Here is a 20,464-nt window from a genome sequence, read left to right as displayed (position 1 = left end):
TTAGGATTTCAACAAGTTTCTCACATCTTTAACAGCTTTATCTGCCAAGAATCTATCAGCCCATTTAGCCAAGCCAGGGGTCTTTGTTAAATCAAATATTTCCACTCCTAACATTATCTTTATTGCCTTTATCCAACCCAAAGCAATGTCTATGTAACCAATATTTTCTCCACCAAAGAAAGTTTTCTCCTTACTACACTTAACAAATGCCTCTTCTAAAGGCACCAATGCTTCTTTTAATTTCTCTTTCACTTCTGCCTTTGCCTCCTCTCCTAGTGCTTTTCCAAGATCCGACATCAAAGTTAACCACTGCAAGTTAGTATTCATTAACTTGTGTTAGTCTATATGAAATAATCCAAGCATGGGCATGTAACGCCCAGACTTTAGACAGAGTCTCACATCGGCGAGAGAGATGTTGGGTATATAAGTTAACAAGCCTTAGATTCTCGTGATGCGTTTTAAACCATGAGGGTCTAGGCCCAGAGCGGACAATATTACTAGCGGACTGGGCTGTTACAGAATAGATGCCCGAAGGGGGTGTCATCCAACACCACTTCATCACAAAACTTTGCTAAATATACAATAAATTAAACAATGTGCAAAGCAAATTAGTAGTGGTAATATGATACCATTTGACAATTCATTGCTTCTTAGTCCATTGGTCAAGCGCGTCATGTGCCCTTTATAGAGGTCAGGGGTTCAAACTGTAAGAATTTGAAAGACCAAATTTTTTAGGAGATTCCCTTTTTTTTTTCTGTGTGTCAACCATTCTGAAACTTTGGTATTAATACCAACATAGCAACATGTCCACTACCTATTGTCTATTGAATACAAACAAATTAATGTACTATGTATAACTTTATACAATATTTATATACACAACTATGTCTTATTATATTTACATAATAGCATGCCTACTATCTAGTGGTTTCCGGATGGGAACAACTATATTTTGTTTCCAATTTGACAGCTATTGGAAGACCAATCAGATGTTGGGCCTGGGTCCTCAATTGTTGGGCCATTTCCATGCTTCTGGACCATTTCCATGTTGGGCTGCACAAATGAGGTTCTAACACCCCCTCTCAAGTTGGAGGGGAGTGTAGCGAGGCCCAACTTGCCAAGAACCAAATTATGAGATGGGCCGGATAGGGGTTTGGTGAATATATCAGCTAATTGAGAGGATGATGGGACAAAGGACAGAGAAATCAAACCAGAGAGAAATTGTTGCCTCACAAAATGGCAATCAAGGTCAACGTGCTTTGTTCGCTCATGGAATACAGGGTTCCGAGCGATGTGAATTGCAGCTTGTGAATCAGAATGAACAGAAATCGGAAGAGACGGTGGTGTATCGAGATCTGTCAAGAGTCGAGTTAGCCAAGTGACTTCAGCAACTACCCGCCTCATAGATCGATACTCTGCTTCGGCGGATGAGAGCGATACTGAAGCTTGCTTCTTGGATTTCCATGAAATTGGAGATCCACCGAGAGTGACAAAATACCCACTTATAGACCGTCGTGTATCAACACAAGATCCCCAATCCGCATCGCAAAATGCAAGTAGTGTGAGGGAGGGAGCAGAGGACATGAAAATACCCTGTCCAGGGTTGGATCTGAGATATCTAACCACCCGTAGGGCATCATTAAAGTGAGGCACTCGGGGTTGTTGCATGAATTGACTGAGGTGTTGTACTGGATAGGACAGGTCTGGTCTTGTGTGAGTGAGATAATTCAATTTGCCTAGGAGTCGGCGATAGACAGTTGGATCAGAAAGAAGGTCACCAGATTCAGCACTAAGCTTGCATGAAGGGTCCAATGGAGATGTGGCAGAGGGCAAACGACTACAATCAAATTCTTCAAGAACTTCCAAGGTGAATTTCCGTTGACTGATGATTAAACCTTGTGGCTCGCGAAGAGTCTCCAGACCCAAAAAATAGTGTAAGTCACCTAAGTCCTTGATCTGAAATTCCTGGTGAAGAAATTGTTTCAATTGATGAAGTTTTTCCTTGTTATTTCCTGTAAGTAGGATGTCATCTACGTAAACTGCGACAATTGAAATTGAATCCAGTGATTTCTTGTAAAAGAGTGAGTAGTCATTAAGAGATGAATGAAACCCTTTGAAACTTAATAGTGCTGTTAGCCTGGCATACCATTGGCGCGAGGCTTGCCTCAGACCATAAAGTGATTTGCGAAGTAAACACACATGGTTGGGATTAGTTGGAATTTTGCCTGCTGGAAACTTCATATATACCTCTTCCTGTAATTCACCATGTAAGAATGCGTTGTTTACATCTAGCTGTGAGATTCCCCATCCTTTCTTGACTGCAATAGCTAGAAGACATCGTATGGTAGTCATTTTTACCACTGGGGAAAATGTCTCATTAAAGTCAATCCATTCTCTTTGAATGTCACCTCGAATAACCAGCCTAGCCTTCAACCTCTCTACACTTCCATCTACATTATGTTTTACTTTATAAATCCATTTGCAAGGAAGAGCCTTTTTTCCATGTGGTAATTCCACAATTTCCCAAGTTTGGTTGGCTTCTAGTGCTTTAAACTCAGTGTCCATTGCTTGTTGCCAACCAGGATGCATATTAGCTTGGGAAAAACTGGTAGGTTCAACTATGTTTGAAATAGAGTTAATAAGATGTTGATTGATAGTGGAAAGTCCAGCAAAGGAAAAAATGGTAGGATTAACAGGTTGATTGAAACATGAATCAGTTAAAGTAGTCAAGTAAACATTATTGCAAACATAATCATGTAAATAGGCTGGTCTAGTATGAGGTCTGTCTGATCTTCTCAAAATTAGTGGAGATGTATCCTGTTGTGAATGATCCAACTCTGATGCATGATGAATTGGAGATTCTGATCTTTGGTTTGAAGTAGGACTAGGAGGAGAAATGAGAGTAGAAGAATGAACTGGATTAGGAGCATTACAAATAGGATGAATGGAATTAAAAGGTCCATTGATGGCATCAGAACTACTGTCAACCAAATCAGTAACTGGAAAAAATCCAGGGAACATAGGATGAGAACTGGATGGTAGAGAAAATGGATAAATAGATTCATGGAATTGCACGTCTCTAGAAACAAAGATCTTCTTAGTATTAAAATCTAGCAGTTTGTAACCTTTCTTACCATAAGGATACCCAATAAACACACAAACCTTAGCCCTTGCTCCTAACTTGTCCCTGTTGTGAGAAAGAGTTGAGGCATAACACAAACAACCAAAGGATCTAAGGAAATCATAATTAGGAGCTTGACCAAACAAAATCTCATAAGGTGTTTTGTTCCTGATGACTTTTGAAGGAAATCTATTGATCAAAAAAGTGGCAGTGAGTAAGCATTCTCCCCAATATGAAATAGGAAGTTTAGATTGGTGCAATAGAGCCCTGGATGTTTCTAAAAGGTGTCTATGCTTCCTCTCAACAACTCCATTTTGTTGAGGGGTAGCAGTGCATGAAGTTTGGTGTATGATCCCTTGAGAAACTAAATATTCAGAGGTTGTTAAACTTGTACCCAATTCTAGTGCATTGTCTGATCTAATAATTTTAACTTTGGTGGAAAATTGTCTTTCTACCATCACCAGGAAGTCCTTTAATACTGAAAAAGCGTTACTTTTTGTGCTTAACAGAAAAGTCCAAGTTCCCCTACTATAATCATCAACGATGCTAAGAAAATATCTATATCCATTATAGGTAGTTGTCTTATATGGCCCCCATGTATCAATATGAATTAGTTCAAAAATATGTTTGCTGGTGATATTGCTTGAATGAAAAGGAATTCTTGTTTGTCTAGCTAAAGGACAGATATCGATAGTGAACATTAGATATAGAAGGGAAAACAAATGGCATATTAATGTTTTTCATTGCAGAAAATGGCATATGACCTAATCTAAGATGCCATAGCCTTACATTGGAATTAACCTTTTCAGGAAAAGAAACTGAAGAAAGGGAAATAGCATGACTAGATTGTCTTGCTTTAGGTAATGAAACTACATTGTTGTCAGATGACTTCTTAAGCTTATGGCTTGAAGAATCTAGCAGATAGATGCCCCCTTTTGCTTCACCAAGACCCTGAGGGATCCTCATTGAAAGGCCCTGTATCATGCATGTAGTAGCAGAGAAGATTAGAAGACAGTTGTATTGTTTGCAAATTTTTTGAACTGAAAGTAGATTGTATTGAAAGAAGACACATATAAGACATCTTTTAGAGTCAAATTGCCTGGAATAGATACATCTCCAATGTGAGTCACTTTTATTCTATATGAATTAAGAAGATTTATCATTAAAGGTTTTGGAAGAGGTTTGAATGTGGAAAAAATTGTAGGGTCTGAAGACATATGTTCAGAAGCTCCTGAATCCAATATCCAAGAGGTGATTTTGAAATTGGAAGATGTAGAAGGTGAACCATTAAATGCTTTACCTGCACAGTTGGCAACATTTGCAACAACATCTGAGTTAGAAGACACTGTCTGACCACCCTTCACCTGTTGAAGAAGTTGAACCAGCTGAGAAACTTGGCTTTGTGTGAGTTGTTGACTTCCATTGCTTCCATTAACAATGCTCTGCTCTCTTACTTCACTGTCAAAATATGCTGCATTGCTCTTAACAGGTGCCTGGAACCTTTTTGACCTTGTGAACTTGAAGTCTGCTGGAAATCCAATGATCCTGTAGCATTTATCCACTGAATGCCCAGGTTTTTTACAGTAAGAGCAACTCAAATTGTTCTTCTTTCCCTGGAAATCAGAGTTTCCAAATTTCTGACTTGGATGACTTTGATTTGCAGCCATGAAGGATGAAGAATCTCCAGGGAATTGAGAGTTTACATAAACTTCCCTTTGCTTCTCATCTTGCATCAACAGGGAATATGCATGTCCCACAGTTGGAAGGGGTGTCAACATCAAGATACTACTCTTCACTGAGGCATAGGTGTCATTCAACCCCATGAGAAACTTAATTAACCTCTCATCCTGGAGTGATTTGGACATTTTCATCTTACCTCCACAACTACACTCACATGAGCAGTTGACATGCGTATTCAAGGTATCTAACTCATCCCATAGCCTCTTAATCTTAGTGAAATACCCTGCTATGTTGCTTGACCCCTGAACCAAATCACTCAACTCTTTCTGTAAATGATACATTTTTGCACCATTTGATTGACCAAATCTATCTTCCAAATCATCCCACAGATGTTTGGCTGTTTTGGAATAGATGACACTTTCACCAATCTCTCTGGAAAGGGAGTTCAACAACCAAGATATGACCATGTCATTACACCTATTCCATAACTTGAAGTCAGGTGTTTCTGAGCTTGGTGCAAGGCAAGCTCCATCTATGAACCCCACCTTGTTTTTGGCAGAAAGAGCAATGAGAATGGACCTGCGCCACCCTCCATAGCTTTTACCATCAAAGTTTGTGTTTACTAAGTTCATTCCGGGTGAATCTGAGGGGTGAAGGAAGTAAGGATGACTTGAGTCCTTCATTCCACCTCCATTATTTGCAGAGGTGGTGACATTTGCTGAACTGACCTCAGCTGTTTCAAGAATAGAACCCATTGAAGAACAAGATATTGAAGATAAGAGTGAACAGAAAAAAAAACTAAAGGATCGATACTTTAGAGCTACTGCTCTGATACCATGTAAGAATTTGAAAGACCAAAATTTTTAGGAGATTCCCTTTTTTTTTTTTTTGTGTCAACCATTCTGAAACTTTGGTATTAATACCAACATAGCAACATGTCCACTACCTATTGTCTATTGAATACAAACAAATTAATGTACTATGTATAACTTTATACAATATTTATATACACAACTATGTCTTATTATATTTACATAATAGCATGCCTACTATCTAGTGGTTTCCGGATGGGAACAACTATATTTTGTTTCCAATTTGACAGCTATTGGAAGACCAATCAGATGTTGGGCCTGGGTCCTCAATTGTTGGGCCATTTCCATGCTTCTGGACCATTTCCATGTTGGGCTGCACAGATGAGGTTCTAACACAATCCTTAACCTGTATATGTGTGTTTTCAAATTTTCAGCTTTTGTTAAAAGAAAGATATTATTATGCAGAATCGACCCTAAACCTCTTCTAGGATAAGATTCAACTAAATCAATGGGCAAAAGGCCCTTCATAAAAACTAAAGTGATAATGACATCGTTATAGTGTATTACAAAATGTTGACACTACTTAAGAAAAAAAATTGGCGTATGTCACTGAATTAAAGTACAGAAAGATTTATTTTTGATAAAAAAAACAACAGTAGATGAAACAAATACCTTGTCATCAACGTACGCAGCCCAAAATCTGGCAACAGCACGGTCGTGTGGATGGAGGGGCCATTAGTCCATGTCTCATCGATGTATTGGACGATGACTAGGGACTCAGAGATAGGCTTGTCGTCGTGGATTAGGACTGGGATTTTCTTATGAACAGGGTTGGATTTAAGAAGAAGCTCACTTTTGTAGGACATGTCCTCTTGAATAAACTCATAGTCCTCAGACTTAATATTGAGGGCAATTTGAACTCGATTTGCATATGGACTTGCCTGTGTACCTAGAACCTTCACTGTACTTGCTGCCATGACTAAATTATTCTTGATAGTTTACTTGGTGGCTGCAAATGTTAATGAAACATACAGCTAATCAAAGACTTATATGCACGAGCAACATTGCGATTCACGTTGATGGTGGTGTTTTCAATGTTAAATAATAGTAGTTAACTTGGCATATAATGATAACTTAGTGTAGTGGTAATGCTAACTGATCTTTTAACTTGGCATATACTAATAACTTAGCATACGTAGAATATTAAGATGAACTGGTTTCAGAAAATACTAAGAGGACTTTGAAATGGTCACACAACATTGCAGGCATATGGCATATGGAATACATGTATATAGAAGCAAACTTATAATTAGAGATATATCCGGAGGCGAATGGAGCTTTTCTATAGAAACAAATATTATATTCTGAACCCACAGATAATCATAGTTCAATGAGCCTGATTGAGTTGATCTGCAATTGATCTACCTAGCATGGTGATAGTTTAAGCATAATTTACTTGCATGTTGCAGAAGATGAGACATTCATTACATTATTTCATTCAAGTCTTTCTAGGAATATTACATAGACCACAATTTTTTAGGTGCTTTTCTATTCTCTGCCTCTTAATCTATTAAGTACTCGCAAAAGTAAATATGTGGTCCAATTGGAAGAATAGATCCTAGTAAAGCTATTAGATAGTGTAATTTTAGTTCTTAAATGAGAAAAGCTATAAAAAGGACAGCCCGGTGGTACTAAGCTCCCGCTATGCGCGGGACCTAGGGAAGGACCGGACCACAAGGGTCTACTGTACGCAGTCTTACCCTAAGGCTATTTCCACCGCTCAAACCCGTGACCTCCTGGTCACATGGTTGTGACTTTACCAGTTGCGCCAAGGCTCCACTTCAAATGAGAAAAGCTATATGCAACATATATGTATAATGTAGATCAAAATCTTGGAATCCAAACAAGGATAGTTTGTTTAGCTCATTAATAAGAACAAACTTCTTTTATTCTTAATTCTTTTAAATAAGATATAGACCAAATTCTCCATTCCTATTGAGGGGCCTAAGACATACTTTCCTTAATAAGCACAAACAAAGAAATCAGCAAAATTATTTGTTTGAAGTAGCTTTCTTCATCTCCTGATACTTCATATAAATTTCCACAAGTTTCTCAGGTTCTGAAGTAAAATCCTTTACTGCTTTGTCTGAGCAAAATCACTATCATACCATTCAACTAGGCTAGGCATCTTGGTTTCGTCTAGTATCTTCTTTTTAGCCATTATCTCTTCTGTCTTCAATCCAACACAGTAAACTCCCAATATCAATGTCAAGGTAAACAATGTAATCAAGGTAAGGCCCTCATATAGATTTATGGTCTCATCAATCATAGATCTGTAGTTTTTTGTGTTGTCGAGTCCTCGGTGATTCTTATATGTTGCCAAAGAGGACTCAACTTTCCAGACAGTTAACTCGATTCTTGGCATTATCAGCCAATTATCAACAGATGACAAGGTTTTACTTTCTCTTTAGTTTGTGATTGCGATTGGATGTTAGCAACTTTGCGTATTCACAGAATTGTCAAAAAGTTAAAGCACAATGGTTTTACACACTTGATCTTTCAAGCCAAGTAAACAAGCCTCTTTATTGACCATCAAGAGTTAGGGGGGGGGGGGGGGGGGTTGGAGAGAAATGAAAGGCAAGAAGCAGCAGAAAGATGCTGTTTTATACTGCAAAGATTGTCTATAAGGTGGATTCAACAGGCAATCCTTATTCCTTATTAAACCAGCAAGAAACAAGAAATGAAGAACACCATGCCTTAGTTTGCGTTAGCAGCGTCTCTTCTGGCCAGACGTAACCTGGCGATTTCAAAAAGTTTCTCTGGTCCCAGAATGGCATCCTTAACAGTTTTCTCTGCCAAGAACCTATCAGCCCATCCAACCAAGCCAGGGGTCTTCGCTACATCGAATATTTCCACTCCTAAAATCAACCTTATTGTCTTTATCCATCCCAAAATGCAACCCAAAGCAATGTCTAAATAACCAATATTGTCTCCACCAAAGAAAGCTTTCCCTTTGCTACACTTAACAAATGCTTCTTCTAAAGGCATCAGTGCTTCTTTTAGTTTCTCTTTCACTTCTTCCTTTGCTTCATCTCCTTGTGCTTTTCCGAGCTCCGACATCAAAGGAAACCACTGAAAGTTATTCATTAACTTTTGTTAGCTTCAATGAAACGATTCTCAACCAATGCAACAGTAAATGAAACCAATACCTTTTCATCAATGTAGGCAGCCCAAAACCTGGCAATGGCGCGGTCATGGGGATTGGAAGGGAGAATGGAGGGGCCATTAGTCCACGTCTCGTCGATGTATTGGACGATGACTAGGGACTCAGAGATAGGCTTGTCGCCGTGAATGAGGACTGGGATTTTCTTATGAACAGGATTGGATTTAAGGAGAAGTTCACTTTTATTGGACATATCCTCTTGAATAAACTCATAGGCCACAGACTTAACATTGAGAGCAATTAGAACTCTAATCACAACTGGACTTGCCTGTATACCTAGAACCTTAACATTACTTGCTGCCATGACTAAATGTTCTTGATAATTACTTATTTACTTGAAGCTAACAGGCAACAGCTAATCAAGTATTTACATGCTTTGGCAACATAGAAATTCACGCTGAGGTTGGTTTAACTAATGCTAAATACTTGTTTAACTTGGCATATTCGAATAACTTAGCATAAGTACTAATATGGCTTTTTTTATTGTTTTGCAAACAAGGAAGCAATTGATTTGGACTGGTTAGTACTAAGATGACTTTGACATGATCACACTGCATTGCTTGCCTATGGCATATGGTTTCATCAGATATAACATACAACGATGCGATTTTAACTACAAGAAATATCATCTTTCATCTTGTTGAATATAAAGAGACATAGCTAAAATCTACGTTGCTCGGATATAGGTTCAGCCATGAGTGCGAATAGAGAGGGCAGATCTGCAGCATTTATTTATAATGTGGATCAACATGTAGGAATGTCAAACAAGGAGTGTTTGTTCCATTCGTTAATATGATCAAACTTCTTTTATTCTCACATATTTTAAACAAGATCTAGGACCAAATCCTCCCTTCCTATAGAGGGGCCTAAGATACCCTTTACTTGATAGGCACAGGCAAAGAAATCAGCAACATTATTAATTTGAAGTAGCTTTCTTCAAATTATAATACTTCCGATAGACTTCTGCAAGTTTCTCAGGCTCTGGAATGAAATCCTTTACAACTTTGTCTGAGCAAAATCTCTCATCCCATTTTGCTAAGCTAGGTATCTTGGTTTCATCTAGTATCTTCATTTCATGGATTATCTCTTGTGCCTTCACCCATCCTAGTAAACTTCCAAGAACGATGTCAAGGTAACCGATGCTATCGCCACCAAAGAAAGGTTTACCTTTGCTGATCTTGATAAAAGCTTCCTCCAGCATCAAATTCCCTTCAGGTATTTTCTCCAGCACTGCTGCCTTCGCTTCCTTTCCTTCCGCTTTCCTAAACTCCAGCGCCATTGGAAACCACTGGAACCATAATCTTAGAGTTTAATTGAGAATTCCAGTACACAAACTGATTATCAAGAAACGGAAAGGAGGAAATCAAGAACAAACTTTGATGAACTTAACTATTAGTCCAAACAACTTTTCGAGTATGGTAAAGTTCAGTTACTTTAATATGACAAGAAATAGTTCAGTGTCGTTACTGTTATAGTTAGTAAAAGTCAGTGATTATTATTAGTGAAATATCATAGAGTTTAAATACAAGTCCAAACAAAAAGTTTTTAAATTTAGGATGTGATATCTATTAAGTATAAAATAAGTCTTACCTTTTCATCAATATAGGCTGCCCAAAACCGTGCTATAGCACGATCATAGGGATCAGAAGGAAGAATGGATGGACCATCCGGCCAAGCTTCATCGATGTACTGAAGGATGACAAGGGACTCACAGATAGGCTTTTCATTATGGAATAAGACTGGGATTTTCTTGTAAACGGGGTTGGATTTGAGGAGCAGCTCACTTTTGGGTAACAAAGTTTCTTGTATAAACACAGGATCAATAGACTTTATTTTGAGGGCTATTTCAACCCGGTTCACGAAAGGGCTTGCCCATACTCCTAGTAGCTTTACGTTACCTGCTGTCATGGCTAGCTTCCTCAACAACTAATATTGAAGGAATGACTAATGAGCAGAATACATCACTCTTATAACAGATATCAGTCAGCATTTGATGCCTTTTGCACATAAGTGCTTTCCAGTAAATTATGCCGGTCTGTCCTTGCTACCAAATAAACAATGTAGGTTGGCACAACATGTGGTACAAGGTTTTCATATTGATGTAAAATATCAAGAACATTTTTGGCATCTTCTTCTTTGTAAAAGGGATCTTATAGGCCATAAACTCAAAACTTCGTCAGCTTTCTATATTGCTGCCTCTTTCGATTCCTCAGCCTTCGTATGATATACTATGCAAGATAGGAAACCACTAGTCACCAAGGAAAGAGAGAAGGAATCGAGGGTACCAAACTTCAAGTTAAAAGTCTTATTGGACTAGTGACATTGCTTGGATCATACACGTTATGCTTCTCGTGGTCTCAACATCTCCACAACCTGATACATAAAGATACTGAAAATGGCTACGATATTCAATACTACACTCTAGATTTTTCATGGAATCAGAAACGTCCATTAGATAATCCAAATAATATCTCAAATTGATTTAGATAACGGTCATGGATGCTGCCAAAATGTGAGGAGGGTGTGTGGTTTGTTTAACTTTTCAGTCTGTTAAGTTAGTTCTTGTTGGAGAAATAGAGTACTACATTTTACAGATGTAAAATATCATAGGTGCATTTCCAAAAGTTTCTCAGGTCTGGATTGATATCCTCTAAAACATGGTATGAGCAAAATTCCTCATACCATTCTACTAGGCTAGGCGTCTTGGTTTTGTCTAGTATCTTCATTTCAGCCATTACGTCTTCTGCTTTCACCCAACACAGGAAACTCCCTAGAATAATGCCAAGGTAACAAATGCTATCTCCACATAAGAAAGGTTTACCTTTGCTGATCTTGATAAAAACTTCCTCCAGCAGCAAATCCTCTTCACTTAGTTTCTCTAGCAGTGATCCCCTTTGCTTCCTTTCCTTCAAAGGAAAATTCCAATATAAACAATGATTTCAAGAAGATGAAAGGGGAAAACAAAAGGAAACTTCGATAGACGCTAGCTTATGTACTAGTCCAAACAACATGTCCTTGCCTTTTCATCTATTTATGGGATCAGAGGGAGTAATGGAGGGACCATTCTTCAGTATTTGATGATTCTTGATCATAAGAGCTATCTTGCAAAATATGCCAGATTGTCCTTGTTGCCAAATAAACAATGTAGTTGAGAACAACATATGGTACTAGGTTTTTAATTTGACTTAGAATACCATGAAGATTTTGGCATCTTTTTCTTTGTAAAGGCATCTTATAGACCATAAAACTCAAAAACTACATCCTTCCGTAACATCAGTTTAGTTTTTCTTTCATCCTTTTTTTTTTTTGGTTTCCTTCTCCTACACATCCAGCATAATGCTACCATGAAGTTAGTATTTTAGTACTTTTTGTTTTAATCTTATCCTATGATAATCAAATATTTATGTTATTGCTATGGTTTGGTGTTTGTACTTTGTAAATATAAAATTACCAAGATATTGTTCTGGGGCTTGATCAAGTTGTTCTACACGTCAGTTCTAAAAGATTAAAACACAATCTTATTCAGTCCATTCATAGGAGTAACAATCATTTCCAATTTGTCGAATTAGATCTTGTAAAGCCTTTTGAATTGGCTATGTTATTCAAGTACATTCATAGAAGCAGGATCAAGTTTCTACACATACTACTCCATTAAAAGTACCCTTAGTTTGAGTTTAAGGCAGCTTTTAGTTTCTCAAACTTCTTGAAACCTTCTGCAAGTTTCTCAGATTCTGGTATGAAATCCTTTACTGCTTTGTTTGCACAAAATCTTTCAGTCCATGCCACTAATTGAGGAATCTTGTTTTCATCAAATATTTTTGTGGAAGTTAAATTCTCTTCAGCTTTAAGCCATCCCAATAAACTGCCAAGAACAATGTCTAGGTAACCAATGCTATCTCCACCAAAGAAAGATTTGGCTTTGCTACAACTGATAAAAGCTTCCTCTAGCAGCAATGTCCCTTCGACCACTTTGTCTCTCGCCGCTGCCTTTGCTTCTTCTCCCTCTGCCTTCCTATACTCTGCTGTTAAAGGAAACCACTGCATACAAATTTCTTGATCATTTAGATGACAAGCAGACGTGGACCCAAGATTTGAAGATCGCCGGTGTACTTTTGGATTCAACCAAAAACTGCTTTGTATATAGGGTACCACTGCTAATATATCACTATTTTTTAAAAACATATACATGTATACATGGAATTTTTGCCGAACTTTACGGGTGCCAATGACCCCTCTTGCTATAGCATAGGTCCACCTCTGATGACAAGATAATTATCAACATGAATAGGAAAAAACTATACATCTGAACTCAAAAAGGACCTGCTTGCAACTTCACATCAAAATCTTTTGTAGCTTCAGCAGGAAAGTTATGAAGATAAAAACCTCTACTTGGACTCAAATAGCAAAAACAAAAAAGAAAAATGAGCAAAATAGGCTGTTTTTATAATGAATACTTACTTTTTCATCAATATAGGCTGCCCAAAACCGGGCAATGGCACATTCATAAGGATCAGAAGGAAGAATGGAGGGACTATTAGGCCAGGCTTCATCGATATATTGCACGATGAGGAGAGACTCACAGATAGGCTTTTCCGCATGGAAGAGAACTGGGACTTTCTTACTAACAGGGTTTGATTTGAGGAGAAGCTCACTTTTCTTGAACGGATCCTCTTCAATGAATTCATGGTCGATGGACTTCAAGCTTAGAGCCATTTGAACCCGATTCACAAAAGGACATCCGTTTCTTCCCAGAAGCTTTACATTGCTGGTTGCCATAGCCAACTAATGAACTAGGAAGTAAAGCAATTTAACACAGAATTAGGCACCCTTTTATGATGGTCTAATGGTCATGGACAGTTTTGGAGTTAAATATGCCCCCTTAGACCTCTTCAGATAAACAATGCAGGAATCAACAAGATTCTCTTTGCCGGCGAAAACAATATTAAGCATCTATGGCGAACAAATTAATCATAAAGACGGCAAGCTGTATCGCTATATGTGTCATGAATCTAGTTCTTTTTCATTTTTGGCCTATAGTTTTTCATAATTTTAGTGAATCACAAGATGAGTGGAATCTGAATCTTCAATTATAGTCGGATAATAAGCTAGTAATACTATAATCTGAATCTTCAATTATAGTCGGACATTATACACGTATATAAGAGAAAAAATGAAATCACTTTTTACCATCACCACAAGAGTTAATTCCTTCTCCTAACTTAATCTTCCCTGCTGCTTAAGGCACCCTATCAAGATTTTTTCCATACATTCCAGCTCTGTTATTGTTAGCCAATTTCTGAATTCAGTTCGATATACAACATTTTCAGTTTCAAAAAACTGAAACAAACATCAAATAGGCACCAGTTAGAATTAATCAACACACACTAGTTCTTGGCTTCAAGCACTCATTTCTGAATAGTTAATTTATTACATATTTTAGGCTCCTTCAAATATCAAAATGTTGTTCTCATAATATATCCTCTTAGCTAGAGATTGAAAATAGTTACCAAGACTTGAAAGTCTAAATACATCTTGTAAGAAGAAGACGGTACGGATTTAGCTAGATGCTTGGGCTCTAATTTTGGCCATAATGACCTTAGCAGCTTCAGCAAGCTTATCAGTTGCAGGCATGACATCTTTGACAGCACTATCTGCACAAAATTCTTCAGCCCATTTGTATAAACCTGGAGTCTTGGCTTCATCAAGCAGTTTTACATTGTTCAACTTCTCAGTCACCCTGATCCAACCCAAAAAGCAGCCAAGTGCAATGTCCAAGTATCCGATTTTGTCCCCACCAAAGAACTTCTTGCCTTTGCTGCAATTCTTGAAGGCATCTTCCAATAACACCAGCCCCTCGACTACCGGCTCCATTGCTGCCTTTTTCGCATCCTCCCCTTGGGCGGCTGCAATGCCACGCATTGCTGGAAACCACTGCAGCATCAATTAAAATGTAAGTCCTACTCATGGCGGAGCCCGGAATTCTATTAACGAAGGGCATTCAGTTGAACTCCGCCCCTTCAACACATGTTGTTCTGCCTCTGAATACTACTGCAACTGATAAGGAAAACATGAACCCCACAAAGAATCAAATATTTAGCCTATCTAAATGAAATGCAAAACACTACTGCAAGTGCTCTTTGTTTTTGTTCTTTTGCAGCAACGTACTCGAATGTGGTACGCAAACCACTAACGAACCGTCAGATGCAACTAGTTTTTACTGCATTCTCTCATTATATTGTGGTTACTAGTTTAGTTTAACAGTTTCAAAAGAGCTATAATAAGATTATTAGTACAATAAAACTGTGATCCATAAAAAGGTGTACAATTTTTTCTTTTCCTCTTTTCACATTTTTTTATCTCCATTATGGCAAAAGGACTGAAAGCAAACAACTTAATAAGTCTAGGAGAATAGCTTAGATCTTGTATCTCATCAGTCTTCACCAAATTATTTTGTATAGAGAAATATTTTTGTAATAAAATCATGTTCTAGTGTTTGGAATTTCTTTTCTTTAAGAAAGTCATTTATGCACAGAGACATTTTCCTTTACAAAATGCTAACTAATACTTGGTTCAATCAACAGAGAGAGAGTATTTTCAAGTTTTAATACCTAAAAATATCTCCTAATACCCTATCCTTCGCCCTTGTACAATTATCACACACGTTTTCCATTATAAAATATTTCATATGAATAATACTTTCCTCCTTCTGAACTACACCTAAGAGAAAATCTGACAGGCTAAAATGGATATACAACCTACCAGTCCACAAAATATTTACTACATTATTTGGAAGTCATTATCATGTTAATTGTCCAAGAGTCGTGATTAACAACCTAGCAGTCACAAAATACTTGCATTATAGATGTTATTATCGTGTTAATTGTTCAAGAGTCACAACTATTACACACACATAAAGATGGAAAATTTACCACACGGAAAATGACAAGCTGAGACACTAAACGTCCAGAGCTAGTGATATTATACGCTTTAAGCCTAGGTCTGTACGGCTTTAATACGCATAACTAAGATCTGAGGCTAACTTCCTTACATCCAACACATCTCTCCTATGTTTTGGCCGATTGCGATTGGCCTAGGGTGTTACATGAGTGCGTATTAATTAGAGCAAATAATAAGAAGTTAAAGTTAAATAATTTTCCGGTAACCAACCACCATAAAAACAACCACATAATGGAAATTTTCCCCTGTAAAATGACATGACATTCATCATACCAAACACACCCGAAAACAAAGATCAAAGTATAAATATGAAGCAGAGAAAATTGAGCACACCTTATCGTCGATATAAGTGGCCCAAAATCGGGCAATAGCACGATCATAAGGATCAGAGGGGAGAATAGAGGGACCAGAATTCCAAACTTGATCAATATACTGAACAATAATGAGAGATTCAGAAATGGGATTTCCGTCATGAATTAGAACTGGGATTTTCTTGTAAACTGGGTTTGATTTAAGAAGAAGTTCACTTTTAGAACCAAACTGTTCCTCCAAAAAATCATAGGCCACAGATTTGATGTTAAGAGCAATACGGGGCCTCATAACATATGGACTAGGCCATGCTCCTAATATTTTCACATCATTTCCAGCCATGATATATCAAAGCAAAATATGAGAAATGGTGGTGGTGGGAGTAATAGGTAATGGTAGATGAGTCTTTAAAATATGGTGTGAACAGGGGCAGAGCTAAATTTTAGTCTTTAAAATATGGTGTGAACAGGGGCAGAGCTAAATTTTAGTCTTTAATAGGTAATGGTAGATGAGTTTGCCGAAGTTAAGTGCAATATTGTTTCTCTTTGTTTGACCATGCAAAATTGTCGACGCTACTTTACTACTTTTCGCACTAGGAAGTAGGAACTAAAGAGTCTATTTTCTAGTATTTTGCCAGCATTATTTGAATTTTAACTAAAAACAACTTAAAAATTAATTTGACCAATTCAAACACCCTCTTAATAATGATAAAAATGTTAACTGACTTTCTCGTTTAAAGTTGTATTCTTCGTGATCAATAGAGAGAAAATTATTTTTAGTAAGTGATTTTCTTTTTATTTGTCAAAGTTTTGATAAGTATAGTTACCAGATACTTGAAATCAAAGGTGGATGTAGTGTAAAGGTATGTTTAACACTTTAACTGTACCAGTATTTTTTTATACCTAATATAAATAATACGTATCTAAAAAGTGGATAATTTTTTTTTAAAAAACTTACGTTATAAACCTAATTTTAAAAGTATAATAGGTTCATTGATTAAAAAATGTAAAGTAAACCCATTAAATTAAAATTTTAAATTTGCCTAGATATACCAATCTAGGAATCACAGATATATAAGAAAAAGATATTATTTGTCGCAATTTATGTGATACTCTTTTCTTTTTAGTCAGTCCCCAATAAAATCATTATCTTTCTTTTGGAAATAATTTATCTTTAGAATTCTTTTATCCTTAATGAATTAATTTATAATCATACAAATATTTATACTTTATTTTAAACTATATTTAAAAGTTTTTATTTTCTTAAATTCGTATCGAATCAAATACCGCAACGTCAATTGGGAGGGAGGGAATACAAGCAAGTGGAGGATTGTAGAAAAATGGAGGTTGTTAAGCTTCATGGCTAAGAACTGACCACGTTAAAACTTTTTCCCCACTGTGCGTGTGATGTTTTTCTAGAAGAAGTGGGGCCTGAATAAAGTTAACAGTTTGTAATTCTATATTTAAAACTATATTGGAATTAATACATTTAACAATTTTCTGAAGAATAATTCATTCCAGTCACATTTAACACACACACATTCGCAGATCGTTTTAAATTTAAATGCTTGTACATAAGTTAATTCTTCTAATTTGAATTTGGATCACCTCAGACGCGGCCCATTTTATTTAGATTGGGCCATCCAATACCAACTTTTGCTTGAGTTATGGCATCTTCAAATGCAGTCAAAATAGTACAGATTAGCCAGCTTTCGAACTGGTAATTGAAAAATAATTAGTATTTATAAAGTTGTTAAAAAATAACCACTATTTTACCGTAACACGAAAAGTTATAGCATAATATAATGGAGATTGGAGTACTTGTGTATGAACTTCCAGCATATTATGTTGGAACTCCAACTTACGGAAAGTTCCAGCATAATATACCGGAGATTGGAGCACCTGTGTATGGACTTCCAACATATTATGTTGGAACTCCAGCACATTATGGATTTCCAGCATGATATGCTGGGAGTTCACATGTAAAAAACTCGAACTCCAACATATTATGCTGGAATATTTTCGGATTTTGTTCAGATTTATCTTTTACATGAAAAGTGGCTAAATAATTGTGACTATTTTTCAATTACCGCTTGTAAATCTGGCTATTTTTGAATTTCACCCTCAAATACAATCTGCAAGCTAATAGTATAATTTTAATTAAATAAAATCCTAATCCTATTTCTGAATAAATTCATACAAGATTTGGAGCCTTATGCAGATGAAACGAGTAGGAAATATATAATGAGATGATTGAAAAATGTAGCTTTATATGTATGGTTTGGCAATTTTGAGAAATGCACATGGATCATTTATTAATATCCCTATCAAATTCTTTATTGCATTTCAATCTCGTGAAATCACAACAAATCTTCTTAAGGGTCCTTTACATTTTCTTCCTTGTTTCTCTCTGCTTAATGAAAGAGTATCAAATGATAAAAGACCACTAAATTTGATTAAGAGCTCAATTAATTATATTCCTAAACCATGGGAGTTTAATCTATTAAAGACAAACGATTTAATTAATATTAAATTTATTTAAACGCCATAAATAATTTTTTGAAAAGTACTTTAACAATAAAACATTTAAGATTGAGCACTTACTTTCAAGGATCATTATTTCTAAGTTACTCAATTTTTATCTTTCTAAGTTACTCAAGGATCATTAATTCCAACTCTTAGCAGAATGTCATTTATTCCTTACTCGATCAATCTTTCCGATCAATGAACCCTGAGAATATGCCTACAAAATACAAAGAAAATAATATTAAGTCAGCATTTGTACTTAATTGATATAAGAAACTAGAAATAAATAATTGATATAGAAATAGAGTCATCCGAGCCGATTGAGGAGTCAAGAAATGAGGAACAAGGTGCTTACGTTCTGAAATTCTTCTTGCTAGAAAGTCAAAATTATATACCTCATGCAAAGGCTAAGAAGTGCAGAATATTACATTATTTTCTTGGGGCAGTTAGATTTGTTCCACGACCCTTGGAGCATAGTAGAAAACTTGAAGCAAAACTTGGGGATCAATTCATAAGCTCCACGTGGAGGCAAAAAGTGATTTGCGTCATGCCGCGACGTTAAATCAAGCGCTTGTTAGGAGACAACCTAATTTTACTGATTTCTTTTATTTTTATTTTTATTTTTTATTATTGTATTATTTTTATAGTATTTTTTATTTTTATTTTTAGGAGCATTGGAAGCAAGGCTATTAGAAAAAAGCAAAAGCAAGTGAGATGATTAGAACTAAGTGTGGGATGCCCACATAAAGAACCAAAGTCGTGGGAGAAGTCTGAATACCCTTGAACTGCCAAGGAGTTTCTTTTACCCTCTTGTATTTATGGATGTGCATTTACCCTAATATTGGTTTGACAATGAGTTGTGTATTTTTGAGTAGTATTATGAGTAGCTAAACTTTTTTCTAGGGGTTTTGATAGAATTAATTAGTGGGTGAATTATTGACCATGCTTATATATAATTAGCCGTTTTTATAATCTATTTGTTCAACTATGTTTTGCTTGTTGTTTATTGAATGTCCATCGATTAACTGTGCCTATTTATCATGTGTTGCTTGAAAAAGAATACTTGATTAGGTTGTTATTGAACAATGTCACTCTGAGTAAGTTAAGAGATTAATTACTTGGATTTAAAAGTGGGATCAGAGATAACGAAGCTTTGGCATGATCCTTATGAGTAGCTTGAATTGCTAACTAAGATTAGTTAGAGAATAATTCTAGAAAATTACTGCTTTTTATCGAGAAATAATTGTGGTAACAGGAGAACTCACGATCAATGGAGAATAAATCGGCGTAATTATATCGAACATGTTAAGCATTCATCCTAATAATTGGGGAAATCATAATCTTCAATTCACATAGCTTTCTTTAGTTAATAATCTTATTACATTATTATTTTTTTAATTAACTAGTTTAAAACAAAAATCTTAATCTTTATAACTCAAAAAATGTTTGAACGTATTTTCTTAGTGATATTAAATAGCTATAGTTAAGCATTAGTTCTTTGTGGAATTCGACCTTATACTTATAAGCCAGGTTATATTTGCAGCGACCACTTATCCTTGTTAGATCTTGAGTTGGCGTGATCAATAGACCTACCTTAATGTAGTAATCATATTGGATAATTTAGAGTTGCAATTTGGTTATTGGACCAGAGACATAGTTTATACGACGACGAACATGCGTTTAATGTTAAGTAATATAGCATTGATCAGATTATTAATACTAAAATATAGCCAGAGATCTCTTTGTTATTTTGTATTATTTGTTTAAACATATGAGATAATGATACCATTAGTATTGGCAAGAATATGATCGTCTGACAAAGTGACCATCATTTTAG

General features: G+C 36.2%; 3 protein-coding genes and 1 pseudogene across 3 annotated transcripts; all 4 read right to left on the bottom strand.

The window, feature by feature from the left end:
- LOC104220811 (glutathione S-transferase U17-like) lies at nt 1–6,590 on the bottom strand (annotated as a pseudogene).
- A 1,780-nt stretch (nt 6,591–8,370) lies between these two features.
- LOC104220803 (probable glutathione S-transferase GSTU6) lies at nt 8,371–10,744 on the bottom strand. Its single transcript, XM_009771744.2, has 4 exons — nt 10,427–10,744; nt 9,787–10,124; nt 8,823–9,162; nt 8,371–8,745 (listed from the first exon to the last, which is right to left on the bottom strand). The coding sequence occupies exons 1-4, from the start codon at nt 10,742–10,744 to the stop codon at nt 8,371–8,373; spliced, it is 1,371 nt and encodes a 456-aa protein (XP_009770046.2).
- Nucleotides 10,745–12,436: 1,692 nt separating this feature from the next.
- On the bottom strand, nt 12,437–13,613 carry LOC104220804 (glutathione S-transferase U17-like). Its single transcript, XM_009771745.2, has 2 exons — nt 13,295–13,613; nt 12,437–12,874 (listed from the first exon to the last, which is right to left on the bottom strand). Exons 1-2 carry the CDS (start codon nt 13,610–13,612, stop codon nt 12,500–12,502), a joined length of 693 nt encoding a protein of 230 aa, XP_009770047.1. The 5' UTR covers nt 13,613; the 3' UTR covers nt 12,437–12,499.
- Nucleotides 13,614–14,224: 611 nt separating this feature from the next.
- Nucleotides 14,225–16,644, bottom strand: LOC104220805 (glutathione S-transferase U17-like). The gene is made up of 2 exons (XM_009771746.2): nt 16,127–16,644; nt 14,225–14,767 (listed from the first exon to the last, which is right to left on the bottom strand). Exons 1-2 carry the CDS (start codon nt 16,442–16,444, stop codon nt 14,393–14,395), a joined length of 693 nt encoding a protein of 230 aa, XP_009770048.1. The 5' UTR covers nt 16,445–16,644; the 3' UTR covers nt 14,225–14,392.
- Between the last annotated feature and the right edge of the window lie 3,820 nt (nt 16,645–20,464).

Source organism: Nicotiana sylvestris, chromosome 10 (genome assembly GCF_000393655.2).
Source record: "Nicotiana sylvestris chromosome 10, ASM39365v2, whole genome shotgun sequence".
NCBI classification, from domain to species: domain Eukaryota; kingdom Viridiplantae; phylum Streptophyta; class Magnoliopsida; order Solanales; family Solanaceae; genus Nicotiana; species Nicotiana sylvestris.
This window is presented reverse-complemented; position numbering and strand designations above follow the sequence as displayed.